Source organism: Gallinula chloropus (assembly GCF_964237585.1).
Source record: "Gallinula chloropus genome assembly, chromosome: 10".
Lineage (NCBI taxonomy): Eukaryota > Metazoa > Chordata > Aves > Gruiformes > Rallidae > Gallinula > Gallinula chloropus.
The window spans coordinates 2,009,170-2,029,603 of NC_140095.1; the positions used below are offsets into that span (position 1 = coordinate 2,009,170).

Below are 20,434 nucleotides of genomic sequence, written 5' to 3' on the forward strand. Positions count from 1 at the left end.
TGCTAGGCAGCGATAGTCAGGCCTTCCCTGTATAGTATGGCACAGCCATGCTTCCTCCTGTGACAGCTGATGGAGTCAGCTGAGGGTGGAACCCAGTGTCTGTGATTATATCAGCATGCACCCAGGGCGCCAACACTCCAGGGATGCTGAGCTCATCACTCTTCAGAAGCTGGCCAGAACTTGGAGATGAAGGCTGCAAGGGAAGCCCAGGATGCTGTAGGCCACCGAACTGGAGATTTCTCTCACTGGCCTCGCCAAAAGTACACACTGATGTCAGGATGCACGATGCCTCCTTAATAACTGCCATTTAGCTTGAGCACAAGATGAAGCCTGATTGTTTGTAGGAGTTAATTAGGAAGTGTCAGGCTTTCTAACGCAAAGCCTGTGAGCCCTGTAACTGTAATAGTGTGGACTGTGCTCTGCCTGCCTGCAATGCTTCTTGATTACCGGTTATCATCTTCTGCAGCGCTGTTCCTCTGTGCTGTGGCTGTGCTGCAGCGGTGGGTGTGGTGAGCAGACCCTATTTCAAATCGAGTACTGGGATTCCAGCTGGAATAGGCACCAACTGCTTTGTGATGCTTTGTTTCGAACTACAGAAACAACCCACCCGCTTCAGGATGAAACAATCTCACTTTCTTGTCGTGGCGGAGCAGGTGACTCGGTACAGGTGGAAAAAAATATGTCCCCTTCCACAGCCTTTCTTATCCTGTTGCCATAGCAGCTGCAAGTGAGGTTTCTGCAGAAGAGGACTAGGTCTTTCCAGCCTAGAGCAGTAGATCTGTTAGTTGCCACCTTGACTCGGTGTGAGTGCCCTGGCTCCCTGCCTGGGATGCACAAATACAGCTGAGGGCTCTCAGCCCTGTTGCCTGCTTCTCACAAGTGAACACTTCTGCTGCATGGAGCCAGCTTCTCATGTTACAGAGATGAGAAATAAGAGGGTTAGTGTTTGGCTTCTGTTTACCGTAGTATTCTTTAAACCACGACCCCACTGTAGAGATACATCCCAGAAAACATGTATTCCTTTCTTCCTTCATCTCAACCCCATCAACCTTTGTAGCTGTTAACATGTCAGTGGGACCAGCTCTATGCAGGCACAGTGTGCTGCTCTAAGCAGGTCAGCAGACAAATCTCTTATAAGGGGGGTCACTGACATCCTTCTGTCTGTCTGTGGTGGCCTGATGCTGGCTGAAGACCAGGTACCCACCAAAGCTGCTCTATCACTCCCTCTCCTTAGCTGGACAGGAGAGAGAACAGATGACGAAAGGCTTGTGGGTCACCATAGGGACAGGGAGAGATCGTTGGGCAGTTACAGTCACAGGCAAAACAGAGACAACTAGGAAAAAATTATTATCCAATGAAAACAGAGTAGGATAAGGAGAAATAATTCCAAACACCTCCTCCCATGCCTCCCTTCTTGCCGGGCTCAACTTTATTCCTCATTTCTTTTCTCTCCTCCCCCTGAGTGGCATGGAGGCGAGGAATGGGGGTTCAGTCAGTTCATCACACCTTGTCTCAGTTGCTCCTTCCTCCTCAAGGGGAGGACTCCTCACGGTCTTCCCTGGCTCTAGCAAGGGATCCCTCTCGCAGGAGACAGTCCTCCATGAACTTCTTTAATGTGAGCCCTTCCCATGGGCTACAGTTCTTCACAAATTGCTTCAGCATGGTTGTCATGGGGTACAGACCTTCAGCACCAGACTGCTCCAGGGTCAGACCCCAACAGGGTCACAAGTCCTGCCAGAAAACCTGGTCCAGTGTGGTCGCCTCTCTCCGTGGGCTGCAGGTCCTGCCAGGATCTTGCTCCAGCACGGGCTTCTCATGGGGTCACAGCCTCCTTCATATGTCTCCGCATAGGGTCCTCCACAGGCTTGAGGTGGAATCTTTACTCCCCATCATCTTCCACGGGCTGCAGGGGGGGGCAGCCTGTCTCACCATGGTCCACCATGGACTGCAGGGAAAGCTCTCCCTTGTTCAGTGGTGGGTCTGTCCTTGAGCCCAGCTGGTGTTGACACTCTTGGGCCTAGGGGAAGCTTCTAGCAGCTTCTTGCAGAAGCCACCTCTGCAGGTTGCCCCCCCCCCCCCCCCTACATTTCTCTTCCACCCCTGTCAATCCTGGGAATATTAAGATTAGGTTTTCTGGTTGGGCAGGAAATTTCCTTGGAGAACTAAGGAAGAGAGAAACAGGGCTCAAACAGTCCTAGAGGAGTCCTAACTGAAGAGGTAAGGTCTGGCGCTCTAAAGAAGAATTTGTAATGTTCAGGATTTTGACTTCCAAGACACTTTCTCAAGTGTTGTTGATCCCTCCTTTTACGTCAACAGAGCAACCAGAGACTGCTGTTCCACTCCGTGACATCAGAGCAATAGGGAAATATCAAGTGCTTTGGAAAATAAGGCAAAATGTAAGTTGGGAGCTATTTGTAGGCTTAATCAAAAGGATTGATTAAGCATCCACAACTTGAGCAGACTTGAAGAGCTTTGTGATGAACACCACTTCAGAATCAGTCCATATCAAGCTGTAGCATATATACTGCACCAGACTGATGCCTTGGTCTTTTGTCATCTTCTTCAATCTGCCTAATCTACCCATTTATCTTTATTCTAAAGAGGACTATTGAAAAACCTGCATGAAAACAATACCTTATTTTTGATAGGTCTTGTGAAAGCAGTGCCTGTGTTTCATGGGAGCACAAAAAAAGGCAGTGGAACTGGGTGTTTACCCATCAAAACAAAGAACACAAGCGAATCCCAGAGTGAATTTTTCCAATTAATAGACCTGTGTCGTGGTTTCACCCAGCTGAGGGCCAAGATCCACGCAGCTGCCTGCTCCTTAAAGGAAAAGAGCAGGTGAAAGGGAAGGGGAGGGGGGGGGGTGAGAAGTAAGGGAAGGGAAAAGGAAGAGGAAGGGGCAAATAACCCCAAGATCAAGAAATTAAGAGGCCCGTGGGTTGGGATAAGGATAGTTTACTAAGATAACAGAAAGATACAATGTAACAATGTAATAAAAGAGCAAAAATATATGAAGCTGTTGATACACAATGCAGTGTCTCACCGAACCCACAGCTCAGGCCGTGCCACCCAGAGCCGTCCCAGAACCCGACCGTCCCCCAAGAACCGCGCATCCCGGAGCCGCCCCCGTTCTTCCTCCCGTCAGCCCCCGATATCCTGGGCAGGACGTAACTGGCGTGGAATACTCTCTTTGGCCAGTTGGGTCACCTGTCCTGGCTTCGCCCCTCCTTTCTCATGAAGAGCTGAGAAAGTCCTTGACTGTCTGACAGCAACTAGAAACATCAGGGTGTTATCAGCACTACTCCCATCTTACTCTCAAACACAGCATTCATCTGCTGTTACAAATGAAATGAACTCCATCCTGACCAAAACCAGGACAGGGAACCAATATGCTCCTGCTCTGTGGATATCATGAAGCAAGCTCTGAAAGTGCTGTGTGGTATTGGCTGAAATCTGGAAGATTCCTCTTCTGTGGTACCTGGCTAACTGTCTGACATAGGTAGAACAATCTCTTTCTACCAATTGAGGAGAGGATGAAAGGCAAAGTCCAGGTTAGTGTGTTCTTATTACATAGACCTAGGAGTGACCTGACAGAGGCTGAAACTGGCAATAGCTACAAGCACTTTAAGCAATGACTGCTGGTTTTCTCTTTCTGTGGGTTTTTTTTTCTTTTATTTTCTGTGTTCTTATTCCAAGACTCTGCCTCTTAGTGCCTGACCTTGTCTTTCCAAACCCCCTCTTGCCAAAACAGCAGCCTGGGGATTCAGATAACAGCACATAGATGCAGAAATCCATATGGAGAAGTTGTGGTACTCATAAAGTTTCTCAGCCTGCGTTTTTGATTCTTGGACATAATTAGTCCATTTTTCAGCTATTTGTGTACTGCATATGTGCTACAGACCACCATCCAGCAAAAAGTGTAATGTACATCAGCTCTCAACTGTTTGTTGACAACAATGGTTAAAACAATTAGTATGCTTTATTAACCTTTTGAATGTGATGATTATGCAACTGTGTTACAGTTAATTCATTTAAACTGTATTTTATGTCATTTTCTGAATGCAAAAAAACCCCAACTATGTAGGATTAAATGAAAATACACTGTAATGGTTTACATATTGCCTTCTTTCTCAGTGCTCAACCCAAGAGTTTTTCTTGATACTCAGCACCCTGTCCCGTCTGGATTTGGAAATTCAAGCTCTTGTTCCAGTCATACATTCTCAAGTGAAAACTCCACTATTACAAAATGTGCTTTTGGAAATCCCAGAACTTCTCTCCCCAGTAAAACATTATTTAAAGATCCTTAATGAAGAAGCAGCCAAGTAAGTAGAGAAAATAGATTAGTCTTCTGTGCCTTGTGGGCTTGCTGACTACATGTATTCAGTTATGTGAATTACACATCTTATTTTAATATACCCTAGGTTTATATTTTTGATTTTATATATGTACAGGTTGCTTATAGTTAAGCAGAGATTGTGCTTTTCTACAGCTCATACCCTTCCCCTAAACCAGGCAAGCAAATATTTTGCCTAGTGGATATCTGCCTCAGGTTGAAGAGTTTTTTAGTTTCTTGGCTCTTTGGGGGAATGAATTTATAGCAAAATGTGTTTTGCTCATGTTAAATTGTTTAACAATGTATGAAATACTTTGTTTTTAAGCTATTCCTTTTGAAGTGAGACTTGACCTTTAGCAAAGTGGCTGCTTTGCAGTCAGGAATGTGGCTTCTACTATTGTTTGTGAAAATTTTTCAAAGCTTTGCATGTCCCACCATCCTTCTTAAAAATACATTTATATGCTCACTAACAACAGAGAATATGCAGTTGACAGCTACATGCATGCTTGCACGTGCATGTGTATATTGCATTGTGTTAGTTGTATAGTGCAGGTAAATCCTGTAATAGTTTTCAAAAGTGGCCCTTTGCTCCAGGGAGGAGTTTGAGATTAAGGGTTAAGGGGAGTTTGAGATGTTGGGTTTTATGTTGGGGTTTTTAAACTGTCAGTTTTTGAATTTTTGGTGTACATCACATAGTGACAGTCTTCACAATCAGCTGCTGGCTACTACCGATCATTTTATCCTTTCCATTCCCATGGAAACAAGTCTAATTAGCACAAAATCATTTCTAAAAATTAGTACTGTATTTACAAATGGCATCTTTACTGTCACTTATATAATAATCCTGTGTAATGCAAAATCAAAGTCCAGCTTTGCGTTACCTGTATGGTCACTGGCTCCATCTGTAGTTTCATTCTCAAGCAAAAGGGGTATTGATATAAGTAGAAAATGAGACTTTCTATTATTTTTGTGTTTTAGTACTTTCAGTTTGCTAACTATTTGTTCTCCAAATATTAGATTTCAAGGTAATTATCTAATTAAATGGTACAGTTTTGTATTTGCTCTAAAGTACAAATGTATACTTCAGTTCATTTAGGCCTGTTTGTACTACTTTTTGTTGTTTGCCTGATAGTTATTAGGACAACTTAAATTTTTGTTACTTTTGATGACAACAATATTTTTAATAGTTTGTTCGGCTTCCAGTTTTAAATATTTGAATGATGTTATTTCAGGTTTCAATCCTGAGCTGAGATATTGCAGCCAAAACTATTTTGTCATTTTCTGACATTAAGACTAGAAAAGAGCAGATTTTTTGCATGTATTAAAAACTGCTCTGGTTAATCATTTCTTTAGAAAAGAAGCAAGGTACTCTGAAAAACTCCTGGTGATATTCTGCTTTGATGAGAACTTTATAGGATGTTTTTTTTCTTTGTAATCCTCATTAAAATCTGTCCAAATTTGGACAAATTCTAAATATGCAAAAAAATCTGTGTTCCTGTTATGCAGAAATTATCTAGAGCTTCACTTTTGATCATGGTAAAAGGGGTTGTCTGTACTTGGGATCCTCCATGTTGGGACAACAGTTGTATTCTGAAATTCTGGATTGAGCCAGAAGGGAATGATCTGTCTTGTGATTCCTTTTCTTGCTTTACTTGACTAAGGGAAAACAAGCATAAAGCCGCAGGATGCACACTGAGAGATGACAGAAATCCAAGTCAGCAGGGTTTGGCATAGAAGGGCAAATATAATGTAGACGAGTAGAAAGCAATAGCAATAGATGGGTTTTTTAATACAATGGGGAAAGGACTATCAGTGTTTAAATGCCTTTGTGTTTATATACTGTGCATAGCAGCTTTTGGTAAATGTGCTGTACTATGAACAAATAACAGAAAAAACTTACTGAGAGAGGAATGAAGCTAGTATTAAGTGAGAATAACAAATAAAAATATGGACACAGCCAGTAGAATTGGGGAGTGTGTCTTTTGGTTTTACCATTACTATATCTTTTGCTTCTTATGGATAGGACTGGAGATAAAACCCAATTGTTCAGGGACCTTACAGACTTCCCTGTCATCAGAAAGAAAAAAGAGGAGATCTCGGATGTGCTTTCTAAAATCCAGTTGCATCTGGTAGACATTCGTAAACAGATCAAGAATCCTTCTGCCGAGTATGTTACAGTTTCTGGTCAAGAGGTAATATGGTGTCTATTATGGATGGCTGTTCCCTTGCTTGTCTAGAAAATAGCTTAAAAGCTAGGCTTAACTAGAACTCTCTTCATTTAGTATGGTACTTGATCAGGTCATTTGCCTATATTTGCACAACTTCAAAAAACAGGTTTTTGACAGTGTCACTTTATTTAAGTCAATTTCTTTGGTGATTTAAATAATAAAACCACATTACTGCAGTCAAATTTGTTTCAGTAATGCTTTGCTTTTTTGTGTATTGAATTGAAAGTATCAGTGAGATACCACTGTTCAGCATTGCGCTGGAACTGAGAGTGGGAGACCTGGGGAAAACTCCACAGAAAGTTGGGAAAAGAAATTAGCTTGGCAACTGAATGAGGGTTGAGAGTAAAAGAGATGAATCAGTGAGGACAGTGTGGTATGAAGCTGGAAGCAGATCACCGTCGCACTGAGGACCTGGGACGCTGAGAAAGACCCAAGAGATGCAGCAGGGAGCAAATAGACAATGCTGAGAGGGGATGGGAGAAGGGATGAGTTAGAGTATCACTTGATAAAGACCTTGGGTGGATATTTCTTTTGCTACTGAGGTTCAGAAGAACAAACATGTGGCAGGAGAGTCGGGGAGGATGTCAGCTAAGATGCTAAGTCCAAGAGGAAATGTGGAAGAGTGCATTTCGGTATTGCATGAGGAAGGAAAGAGCCAGGATTTGAAGGATTTCTCTGAAATACTGGCTTAAGAGTTGGATGATGACATGTGTGTGAAAGAGGGAAGAGTTGATGAAAGAGGAGAGTATCAAGAAAGTAGCCAGGTCTGAACTGGAGAGTTTCAGAAACCACCAGTTAACTATGCCTGTTTTAGAGGGGCCCCTTGTAGCAGCAGACAGCTCAGAAACCATTGCAGGCAAAGAGCTCTATCTTGGGAAATTCATTAATGGAGCTGCACAAGTTAAAGCTATCTGTCATTTAATTACATCTGGTATGAGTGTATTGCAGACATCAAAAGACACAAAAGAGGAAGGGTTAGAGAAGAGGGTCAGTGAGGAAAGGGAATTGAAGGGGAGGAGCAAAGCATAGACACGAGTCTGAGTTAAGCTCAGCCTTCCTCAGAACTTGTGCTGTTGTAGCACTCTAGCACTCTGATAGATGTTGTGTTCAAGCACTTCTTTGCAACAGGACTGGTCAGAAGTAGGTTTATGGTTTGCTGGTTCTGGAAGAAAAAGAAGCTGCCAGGAAATCTGTTCTCTTTATCTTCCCACTCTGAACACATTCAGAGAACAGACGTTCTGTCAGGGAGGCACTCAGATTCTTTGCTCCTGCATGTGTGCCCTCCAAACACACTCTTATGAATGCAGTCAGCCCACAGTTTATTAACTTAAATTTGTGAAGATCCACTTGACATACACCTTTTCAAAAATATGAGGTTACATCCATATCTATCTTATCTTTCATTTCCAGACCTCTGATGTAACTAATAGCATCACTAAACAGGACAGAAAGCTGTCCAGATAGTGATAGCATTGCTATTCTTTTCAGGCAGGATTTAGAGAGAAATTGCTACATTTGGGAAAAGTTTGCTTCCTGATAAGCAGTGCTTCAGGCCCAGTTTATTTAATACTGCACATATTTATATAATAGGCCTAAGAATTAAAGGGTAAAAAAGGAAATGTTTTTGTTGTTTTGAAGAAGATTGCAACCTCTCTACTTATTTCTTGCTAGCCACACAAACACACCAGGCAATTGAACTGGCTGTGTAACTGTTCTGAGTTCAGTTAGTCGTCTAGCATAGACACAAATATGGTCTTGTTTTCTGACTACTCTTCATGAACACAGCTTGCTTAATTGTTTTGAGCTAAAATTCAAGAAAAAAATGCAATACTAGCACATCAGCAACACTACTAGTAGCAGCAGCAGTTGATTCATTTTCAAATCTTTGTCTTGTGTATTATGCAACTTCAGGGTTTCAGAGGTACCGATTATTTTCAAGGTGTTTTAGGTAAATTAAGAACTAGTGTAGTCTGTCCATTCTGGAGTGTGCTCATGTTAGGGTTATTCTTCTTGTTTGTAGTCTAAGGTGATTGCTGGGTATTCTGGTGAGGTGTGGAAGGTTTTATCTAAATCATACTAACTGTAATGTAAGAGCTTTGTCAGATGAGTCTTGGGCATTTCTGTAAAGGTGATCAGATACTGGGCTAATCTAATCTCTGCTGGAAATTAATTTTCCATCTGTGTTTTTTATTCTTTGACGTCTAGAACCTCAGGCTGGTGTTATAAAAATAACTGACATGAATTGTATAAAATACTGCAGGAAAGACGTAATGTAAATTTCACTGGACTAAGCTTCTTGCCATTACTGCTGGTTTCCTCTGTTCTTTCCATTTCTGAACTCCAATTGATCCAAACGTGAAGGAAGGTACTGTACATGCAGTGCTAGCATTTGAGGTTTTGAGCTCTTGTCTGTGAAATACTGTAGGTAAATATGGCTCAATAGGAATCACTGATCCCTGGGCAGGAAAGCACATCTTACTCGTAAGGCTGAGGGACTTGGGACTCTTTAGCCTAGGTGAGACTGAGGGAGGATCTTACCAGTCCTTTTAAATACTTGTAGGCTGGGTGTCAGGAGAACAGGGTCAGTCTTTTGACAGTGATGCCCTGCAACAGGACAGAGGCAATGGGTACAAAGTGAAATATAGGAAGTTCCAGCTAAACATGAGGAGGAACTTCTTTACTGTGGGGGTGGCAGAGCTCAGGGCCAGGGCTGCCTAGAGAGGTTGTGGAGTCTCCATCTCTGGAGACATTCAAAACCTGCCTGGACTGTGTCCTGTGCAACCTGCTCAAGGTGACCCTGCTCTGGCAGGGGGGTTGGACTAGATGATCTTCAAAGGCCCCTTCCAACCCTGATCATTATGTGATTCTGTGAAACAGCCTGAGTACAGCTTGTGTATAGTGTAGAGTCTGTGTAAATGCTGAATTCTCTGCGAGGCCCAGTCAGGATCAGGTAAGTCTTAACTAGCTTTAGTCTGGGTTTGGCTTGGTAAGAGGGAGGTGAGCAGAACATTTTAGTAGATGGAGGAGCAAAAGGGCAAAGATGAGGCAGGAACATGGCAGAGCAAAAGAACAGCTCAGGGTAGAAGTTGCTCTATTGGCAGCAAATGTACGTGATTACCCTCATTTTTAGGGAAGAAAGAACATTAGCTTCTGGTCTGCTCAGTCTCTTCAGGATGAGTATGGGTTTCGTCTGATGCTTGCAGATTTCTTGATTTCATTATGGTTATGCTTCTGTAGTCTTCTTAACTTCCCATGATGTGTAATATTATATTTCTGTTTGTTTAGTTTATGATACAAGTCAAGAATTCCAATAAATCATCCGTTCCATCTGACTGGGTTATGGTTAGTAGGTATGTAAAATGTCTTTAAAGTTTGCTGTATTTTAATATATAAGGAAAAAAATATAGTACGGGCCATTTTGGTTTTACAGTTAATTAGATACACATTGTCACAGCTCCATGTGTGTTTGTGGTTTGGGGTTTCTTTAAACTAAAAGCAACCAATGAAAATGGTTACATTGATTTATTGCCATAGTAAGTTTTGCTTAAAACCAAACAAGACCAAGCTGAAAAACCGGAACTTTTAAAAGTGTTTATTTTTAAATAGTACTTAATGTTTCAAAGCAGATGTATTGGCATGAAAATTACGGTTTTGATTCAGTTGTGCCTGTAGATTGTAGATATACATTTTTCATAAAATTTTAGTTGTTCTTACTTTATTCAGAAAGGTAAAAGTAGCTGTGCAAAATATCTCAGTATCTAAGACTTAGTGTATTAAAAATGTTTTAATTTTATTTGTTCATACAAACAAGCTTTGCTTGCTTTGTTACTTAGTGTTGTGTAAGCATGATTTTAGATAGTTTAGATACTTTTTCCAGTACATGAAACAGAGGTGAACTGGAAGATCATTTATTATTTAAACAGGTAGAATACCTTATGTTATGATGTGTACACAGAGCCATGTCTCATCAGAAGTAGGCATAATAAAGGTGAACTCTGAAGCGATGTTCTATTCACTTATGCAAGAATTCGATATTGAAGTGCACAGAGTAGACAGAATTAAGGCGATGAAGGAAAAATACAGCTATTCTGGATATTGTAAAAGAATGCCTGGGAATGCCAACATGAGTCCTTAATGGAAATACATAAATAAAGAGCAAGTGCCTTAAATGGAAACTAGTATCCATGCAATACAGTCTGTATTTACTAAGTTTATTCCAGGTTTATTGTGAAGTTTCAGCTTTAAAGTAGAAATTTTTTTGTTGGAGGTTGTTGTATATGCAGCCAGTCAAAGAAAAATCATCTTTGTGAAGCCTGTTGCTGAAGAGAATTTTGTGAGATATATAAGCTTCAGTGATACATAATACATTGTGAAAAATGCAGCCTTCAGAATGGGCAGCAGTACAGTAGCCAATCACTTTATTCACAGTGAAGATCACTGGTATCAATAGAGTTTGGTACCACAATAAAAGAACTGGCTTTTTTACCGTGCATTTTCAAGGCTCAGAGTGAGTTAGAAAACTAGTCCAATTTTGCATGTAGATGGTGTAACTGATTGCTTAGTAACCTTGATTTCCTATTTGGCTTCTCTCTGTTTTCCAGCACAAAAGCTGTCAGCCGTTTCCACTCGCCGTTTGTTATAGAAAATGACAAACATCTGAATCAGCTCCGGGAGCAGCTAGTCCTTGACTGCAACGCTGAATGGCTAAACTTTTTAGAGTGAGTTGACAAAATAGACTCATTTTTTATTATTTTATTTATTGCTGTAAGAACAGAAGAAGAAAGAGTTTTATCTTAACAAAAAAAAAACAACCAAAGGAAAAAACGCAGTTGATAACTCAGCTATGCTGCCCATGGTAAAATACTGTTCTTCAACATAAAGCATTTGAAAGCGAGACCTTTACACACTAAGTCCTGAAGGCAGCAGTGATGTCTCTAGATTTTAAAATTCTGATGACAGCACACTATTAAATATATACAGTGGCTCTCAAAATTTGAAAATTGAGTGAAACGGAATCTAGTACAGTGTAACTGAGATGAGAATAGAATTTATTATACAACAATTGCAGTGTTACAGTTTTTCAGTTAGGAATGTTCAGGGTGTTTGGGCAGTTGCTTGTGTGAGTGTGATTCTCCCTACCCCTGTATGGAAAGCGGCCTGGTGAGCACTTCTGCTAGCTCCTTCAGCACCCTGGGATGGATCCCATCTGGCCCCATAGACCTGTGTATGTTAAGTTTAAAATATATTTCTCAAACTTCTGAACACCTTTAATTTTCAGGTGTCAGGTTATAAATCACTGCTTTACTTCCAGGAATTACTAGCACACTGAAATTATCCCTCAATTCTTGCAATAATAATTAACTCACTTGTGCTTTTTTCCATACCACAAAAACTTCCTTCTGAAATTGCCTCACTGGATGTAACTGATGCCAAGTTTTGCCTCTTGGTAGGAACCCAGAGGTTCTGTAAACTTTATTAGAAACTGAAATTCCAATTCACTCTTCCAGATGTATTGCCTTTGCAATACCATAAAAATAGTTACATTATTTTTTTTGTTACTATATTAGCCATATAAGTTTTAGTAGACCTTTCTTTACTTAGATCTGCTGCTTTTCATGTTCACTTTGATGATTTCAATAGTGTCATATGATAGCAGCGTACAGCAAGGAAAGATGTGTAGAGAGTGATCTTCCCCAGCCCTCCATTTATTTATTTATTCATTTTTGCTCCCTTACTTGCTTTATATTCCCCAATTGTATCTTTGAGGCTAGGAGTGGAGAGAAATAAATTCTACAGTACTAAAAGAATGAACTCTGCTTTCTCCTGGTAATGTTATTGTTGTACTAGGGGCATCGGTACCATAAATGGAAGGTGAATTCTTGAATTTTCTATTGTACTTACCATATTTTATTGATATTGTAGACAAATCCTGTATTCAGGCACTTCGGGGTTTGAGGGTTTTTTTTTATTGTTTGGAGGGGGGGGTTATTTGACTGTAACTTACAGCTGAAGTGAATTGGCAGTTGCGATTCAGCTGCCACTGTGATAAACAGTGGCATTTTCAGAGACCTTATTTAGGCAGCAGGGATCAACTGTGGACCCTTTATATGCTATTAAATGAGTTTCATTTTGCCACCTTTTTGTGCTTAAAAATAATGCCCTGTTACAAGGGAAGCACGAAGTCTGCTGTGAGCAAGATTGTGTCCTCACACTGTAAGTTAATACACTGCTGGGAGATTTGAATTCAGAGTAATTTAGAGACTGTAGAGAGCTCTGTGAGAAGCATGCACGAGGTGTATTTTGACAGTACATTCCTATCTGTATGAAATGATTTTTTTTTTTCCTCTTTTCTTCCTCCTGTTATTTTCCCCTGTTTTGGTGTAGCCATTTCAGTGAACATTATCACCCCATGTCTAAAGCACTTGGTCACCTAGCAACTATCGACTGTCTGTTCTCATTGGCTCAGGTGGCTAAACAAGGAGACTACTGCAGGTAATAAATGTTTAATTTTTATGTAAGATTTTATAGGGAATTATGAGAGAGCTTTTTAAATAAATTTGATTTTAATATGTGTACCGTGATAAAATGCATTATTGAAATTGTTTGCAGTAGTTTCGACTTAATCTGATTTTGCAAAGCGGCACTTCTGGGCTTAATTCAAGTCTGTAAACATTGCGGTTTAAATTTGACATCTCATGTTTGTCTGGTTTTCAAACTGTGTGTGGTTGGTAGATGATATCTCACAAACATAAATATATGTTGGACTTTGCATGGAAATTTTTTTCCTCCTATTTCTTTTCTCCTCATCAAAGTCTGACTTTATAGTGTATAATACCTAAGATTTTAAGGTGTATGAGGTATGTTTCAAAGATGTATTTCAGGTAAATAATAGGTAATTAGAGCCAGCTTCCAGAGCAGGGATGGTGCCTTACCTAGGAATGTGTGTTAAATCTGATGAGCTGTGCCCTTCCCTCTGTGCAAGACCCACACGTGCACACCAGGCACCACAGCCTGCTGCATTCTGCCATGAGGAAGCATGAACCCTTAAGGCTTTCTGCCTCAGAGATTGGTCCAGAGCTGGCTCCTGAGTGTGTACAATCTGCAACTTGGGTCTTCCTCCCCCTCGCAAACCCACATCCCTTGCACCTACACAGAGATAGTCAGTCTTATTGGTGTGTTTTCTTCTATATCACGAGGTCTGTGTCCCCAGAGAGACTCGACGCTCGCTGAACCACTGCTTCAGCTTGCTGAGTGCTGTCCTAGAGATTGGCATTTACTGTTTCTGAGGCTTACTGTGAACACCCTTGTGAGGGCTATCTGTTTCCAGTCCTCAGCCATTCCTTCTTCCATACAGTCCACATACTCTTTTTTTGAAAAGTGCTGTGTGGTTTTTAAATGTCATTGTGGGGCTACATTGCAAGTAATTGGGCAATTGCTTATGTATAACCATATGAATTGGTAACATTTGTGACCCGTGGAAATAACAGCAAATCATGTATTAAATGTGTGTGGATAAAGGGAAATCCACTTAGATATCCTTCTGCATTTATACAGCATTAAAGACAGTATTGATCACTTCTGGATTCTTGATCATGCCTGCTGCTAATCAAAATCTCTTTAAAAGTAATTGCTCGTTTATTCTGTATACTGAGATGAGAAAACAAACTGAAATTTTATTAATTCACTGTGCAGTGTTTAAATAATTCACTGAATTTTAAAGAGTGGCTTAGAGCTTATAAACTGGCAGGAAGGAGACTTCTCAGTGAAACTTCAGCTGCAGGGAAGGTGTCAATAATTAATTTTGGAGGACTACTGAAGGAAAGACGGGACATCCATATTAACCAACTCGAGTATTTCGGGAGAATGTTTTTTTGATTGAGGATTGTTTCATATCATCCTACCTGAGGCAGGTAAACAAGTTGTGAGGTTGGGAGCACTGGTGCTCCACATGGTTGTTGGAGAGTAGTAAGCATATCTTGGAGTTTCAACCTGTCTCTGGAACCCTGCTTTGGGAGACTCAACCCTGACATGGACAATGTAAGGCATTGGGCTCCCAGGACACAAAGTTAGATGCCTAACTGGTGTAGGTAGCCCAGAGATCATCATCTGAAGTTTGAGTATCCATTCTGCAAGCAGTGAGTTTGTTTAAGGAGCACCATTGAAAAGATGCATGAATAAAGGACGTTATACATTCCAGAGCAATTTCCACCCCCGTCCCCCAGTTCTCTCTTACTGCATGACATGTGATTGTCTAACTGGGACAGGGAAGAACTTTTAAATGACTGTGGCTGAGGGCCTGCCTCTGCAAGCCCCATTGTGTGAAACCAGAATAGGCAGAGTCAGCAAGGCTCATGGCATCTGAAACTCACATCATATTTCACAGTTACGTGTATGGAGGCTTGAGCAGTTAGGATAAAGACAATTATGCCCAAAGTAGAGGGCAGAATTATAAAATGGCAAATGGATCATTCAGCTGTTATGCCTCTCTTCTGAATGCAAAGTGGAGAAATCCAGAAGGAAGTGCTTCTAGGGATGTTCTCCCTTTTAGGACTATCATATTACAGCTCCAAACAGCTTACCAGTTCATCAGATGGAGGGTGACATTTCCTTTCTTTATCCCAAAGGCCTAAGACTCTGTCCATATTGGTTTAATCTCAGCTATTCAACTGCTGGAAATATCTTCGTGCTAAAAAGAAACCAACCCACACCATTCTTAACTTGCACCTCTTTCTCCAGTGCATTGTGCTCCTAATATGTCATTTATTTTATCTCCATGTTCTTTTCAAATTGCATCATCATTCTTCCACTCAGGAAAAATCACGCTCCTCGCGTCTTTTCTTCCCTCCCCTCTAAAGTCCATCCAAAGTGTTAGTTAATTTCCAGTAAAAAAAATATGTGTCTTTATTCCAGTATTACTCTTTTACTCAGCTGTCGTCACTTTCCTAAATTACTGCTCTTATTTCAGAGTGATTATACTTCTTGTGTAACAAAATGTTGCTGAGACATGACACCACATTTACCTCTCCATTGAATGCTGCACTTCAGTTTGCAATGAAAAAGTAAATTTAAGTTGCAAGAGAACAAAAGGAAATCACAGTCATAATTTAGTGGAACATGCTTCTTTTGCATTTTTCTCTCTGTGAAGAGCACACAGCTCTTGGAGGTAGAACTTTGTTGATGTGAAGATGTATAACGTGGAATTACACATGTATGACTAGACACATAGATAAATTTGTAGCTAAGGTGGAAGCATTAAAGGCAAAACTTTTTACATGGTTTGGAGATGAGAGAAGAAAGTAAGTAGTATTGATCTGGTTTGCATACTAATCTCTGAAAAGGTACTGTCATTTCAGTATGTCAACTTAAATAGTAAGCTCTTTCTATAGACTGTTATGGTTTGATGACTCATATGTTTGGGAGTTGCTGTCACATTATGAGAGCTGCTAATGTTTATAGGAGAGTTACAGCTCTGTCATACTGTACTCTTTGATTTATATCATTTAATGTGTTATCAGTCATAATATACAAAGTTGGACAATTATTTTTCCACTCCCCACACTAGTTAGGGTTTAATGCAGTAGCAGGTTGGACTAGTTCAGCAAGATCATTCTGAGAGTATGAAATGTGTCTGCAAAAGGTGGCACTTGCAGAAGCCACTGTAGTGGTGGGAAGAAAGCAGTCCCCTCCAGTTTGCGTATTTTTGCTACTGCTTGTTCATTTTGTAGTTCCTAGTATTCCTTTAGAATACAACTAAACAAACAAAAACATTCCCTAGGGAGTGGAAAAATGAAGAATTCTAAAATTTTGTTACCCAATCTGCTAATACTTTTTTATCACTGAATGAAACCAGGGAAGTCCTTAGAAATATTTGACAGCATTAATTAATTTTTGTCATTTCTATTTTTTTCCTACCCTTCTTCAGGCTTTAGCTGCAGTACTTCTAAGTAATCAGTTACAATGAATGTTGAAATTAATGTCTCTTCCTTTCTGCAGACCAACTGTGCAAGATAATCGTCGAGAAATAATTATAAAAAATGGGAGGCACCCTGTGATTGATGTGCTACTGGGAGAACAGGATCAGTATGTTCCAAATACCACTAACCTTTCAGTAAGTACTGAGAAATGGTTTGAGCTTCAGCATCATCCAAGGGGGGGAATTTGGCATCTGCATCCTGGCCACGAAGTTAAAATAAATAATTTAATCATACAGCTTTCTGCTTGGTTACATTTCAGAGAGATATGGCTAGATGTGATCACATCTGTTGTGTCCTTTTTCTGCTATCTAGCAGCCAGACACTCTCTTTACAACATTGTTCGCTTTTCACGGCATTAAGAAAGATCACAGGATCACAGGGTTGCAAAAGACCTTTGAAGATCATCAAGTCCAACCAATCCCTTCCTAAGCTAAAACAGATGATCTCAAAACTAGGAAAATAAAAGTTTAAAGTGGCTCTTTTTGAAAAACAAATTAATAATTCCAGGGGTTTTACCAGTGTTATCAGAAGAAGTCTACATTTTGTCATAACTTTATGTGAGATTAGTGGAACTTTTTAATGTTCAAATGCACAACAAATGTTTCCATGTCTTACAGGCTCACTTTCCAAGACAGTTCTAAGATAGCTCAGATCATTTTTGGTGGTATTACTTTACTATGTGTTTTCCTTTCTTTCTGGAGGTATTGATTTCATGCAGCCTTTTTTAATCTGACAGAGCAGATTTGGAGCTCTGACTCTTGACTGTGTAGTGGCAAGTCCATTCTTTGTAGATTGCACACTGGTTGGAAGAAGCCTTTCATATTAACATATGCTAAAGATCCCCCATGCTTAGCTTGCAGGCAGTGTGTTGCCCCTAAGTCTCCTTCTGGCTGTTGTTTTCTGCAATAGAGAGTGATGTTGAGAAGTAGTAAGACTCTTGCTTGTTATTGTTGCCAAGTCGTCAAAGAAAGTGGGTAGGTTATTTCCTGACATTTTCTATGCAACATTACCTAAATTGCATGACCTACATTACCTAAAATTGCTATAAATACACAATTACCACAGGTAGGAAATATTGTCATATTTTACTTCACTTAATCTGTTTCTGATAAACATCTTTTATTTTGTTTCCTCCTTTTTTTTTTATCAAAACCTAAATTTGTTTTTTTAAGTGGCATGCCCTTTTGGCGTTTTTTATTAAATATTTACCTTTCTGAACCTTTTTTTAAATACTGTGTTTTTGTTCTTAATACAAAAAATGCACTGAACTGTGTACACGTAACTGCTTTTTCATACAGTTGATATATAAAAGGTATGTCAGTGTGGAGCATGGGCTGTGATAAATACCATTCAAATGTGTATGTATTTCTCTGGAGATATTTTTAAACCATGTTATATACTGAACAATGATACAGATATTGTGCAATACATCAGGGAATGTTTTCAAAATTATTTGTCAACTCCAAACAAACGACAGATGGCATTTACAGAAAACTCATCATTTCATTCAGTAATCATCATGCACTTTCCCCTGTTAGCCCCATTCTTATGTTGGCTTTCTAAATACTGAATATTACAAAATCAGCTGATCGTGGTGGAATCGTTTTTGCCTCTACTGTTAGAGTTCTGTCTTTTTTGAGAGAGGTAGGTGGGAACCCAGTTTATTAAAACGTGTCTGGTTTTAAGCTGATGTATTTGAATCAACAGTAAAATGCAATTGCTGTCATGTTTTCAGCTGAAATGTTGTCAAATAACTAACTTTAGGAAAAGCTTTCTTGCAGTGCCCTGAAATAAACATCTTATTTTTCAGTTCTCCCTCTCTCATCCAAATATTCATGGAAATTCTAACTTCATCCATAAATTCCACTAAGATGTTAGCTTATGGTTCTGTGCAATTATAAGGGCAGATGGGCTCTCTGGTCTGATGTTACAGCATATGTTCTTTCTGAAAGCTGGCTTTGCAAGCCAGCCACCAGTGTCAGAACATGGCTGGAGGGACCCCAGAGGGATACCAAACACATGGAAGAAGTTTGTGGGTTCTAACAGATTAACTCATCCTGGATTTAAGTATCTGTAATTCTGTTGTGTTGAGCCAAATGGTGGTCCTGATGAAGTTTCAGTTGCTGCATTGAAACTACACCTCAGAGACTAGAATGTTGTGAGTTTTGTTCTCATGTAGTCATATGCATGTTATTACTTCCATTCTTTATTCCTGATAATGACATTTTTTGGGTTTTGACTTTATTGTGACTTCCTTATGGACAGGGTTTTTTTTTTTTTCCAGCAAAAGCTAAACAGTTTTCTGCATTGACCTAAGACTGATTCCATCCATCTTTTCTATGATGTGGATTATGACATGTGACATATAAATCTTATTTGCCTCCCTCTTAACAAAATGAAATCCCTGTAAAGATAATCATGTTTATTCCTCAGAGATATGTTGTTGTCATCACAGTGCCTGGTCAGTTCCAACTTCCCTAAGTAGTGTGTCTAATGTTCATTATGCTTGTCCTGTCTGACATGCCCCGCCTGTGGAGCAGTGAAATATGCTGACTTTTGGTTAGTTCATCAGTTGTTGGATTTCATTGTATGTATGTAGTAGAAAGTAAAAACTCTAGTTATTCAACATCCTTGCATAATCTAATTTCCTAGTTTTGATGCAGGCTGTGATAAGGCTTTATAGACTCATTGATGAGTTTTAATTTTGTATTAGCAACTGTCTTCCACCAGAAGATGACAGTTTTACTCTGGAGCCATAGACCTACAGCAGTACTGTAGGGACTTTTACAGCTGAGACAAGCTCTTGCATCTGATTCATTTTTCTGTAAGATTTCAGTGGTTGGATGCACCAGTCAATCAGAGATTGGATACAATCTGCTCACAATATCTGTGTTGCAGTCAAGTATTGCCAAACTCAAAAATGTCTTGATTTCTTCTTGTAGCCCTTCTGTTTGAATGTGTGTGTGTTGTACCAAGGCAAGCAGTTATGAAGGGGTCTAGGTCTGATCTTTGGCTGACAGATTTCCCCCCCATTTGGCAATGAGAACTCCTTAACTGGAGCAGAATCCAAATTAGGACAGCACTGGCTGTGCTGAAAGCTGGTGAAGTTCCCCCTTCAAATGAAATTGTACAGATGCTTCATGGATTCTCTTGGTTCCTTGATGGACCAAGAAGGTTCTCCTCACTTTGTTTTGCTCAAGAATAATGAAAGATGATAGTGATGCTCCTCTCTTATGAGCCTGGAGAGGACTTAGGAAGATTTTTGATACGTGGCATCATAAACTCTTGAAAACTGAATGCTGTGAAGGAAGCTTTTTCAACTACAGACTGTGTCCTGAGGGCTTGTCCTTTATCCCTGTAGGCACGTACACTCAGCAGCCTTTCTTAGAACAGCACCATGTGCAGGACAATATGTTTCACCAATGTTTTATGTTTCCAGGGAGATGGTGAAAGGGTCATGATAATAACTGGACCCAACATGGGAGGAAAGAGTTCATATATAAAGCAAGTTGCATTGATCACAGTCATGGCACAGATTGGTTCTTATGTTCCCGCAGAGGAGTCGACGATTGGTATTGTGGATGGTATTTTTACCAGGTAATCTTTCAAACTTTGCTGTATGTTTATGAAAATGTTACTGTGGTGGGGCATGTGTGTGCACATCCAAGTATAATTTAATGTTTCACTTAGAGCTTTAGAATTTATATTTGATGTTTCCCTTTTTCATTTTAAATACGTGCATTGGTTGTTGGGTTTTGGTTCTGATTTCCTGCTAAGCTATGGTACTTGTTTTGGAGTCTTTGAATCTCTAAAGGATAAAAATGTTAATGTGTCTCTCTTGATTAAGATGCAGGTATTGAACATCATGTGTCTGAATGGACACCTCAGCCAAATTT

At 40.0% G+C, this 20,434-nt stretch overlaps 1 protein-coding gene across 1 annotated transcript in view; it reads left to right on the plus strand.

The window, feature by feature from the left end:
• Window positions 1–3,536: 3,536 nt before the first annotated feature.
• LOC311195310 (DNA mismatch repair protein Msh3-like) overlaps window positions 3,537–20,434 on the plus strand; it is a gene marked incomplete at its 5' end in the record, with an annotated part of 41,871 nt that continues 24,973 nt past the window's right edge. The window contains 8 exons of the mRNA XM_084268689.1: window positions 3,537–3,554; window positions 4,138–4,325; window positions 6,360–6,528; window positions 9,850–9,914; window positions 11,166–11,282; window positions 12,949–13,056; window positions 16,558–16,672; window positions 19,978–20,135. Of these exons, the coding sequence (XP_084124815.1) occupies window positions 3,537–3,554; window positions 4,138–4,325; window positions 6,360–6,528; window positions 9,850–9,914; window positions 11,166–11,282; window positions 12,949–13,056; window positions 16,558–16,672; window positions 19,978–20,135 (938 nt within the window). The remainder of the gene's footprint in view (window positions 3,555–4,137; window positions 4,326–6,359; window positions 6,529–9,849; window positions 9,915–11,165; window positions 11,283–12,948; window positions 13,057–16,557; window positions 16,673–19,977; window positions 20,136–20,434) is intronic.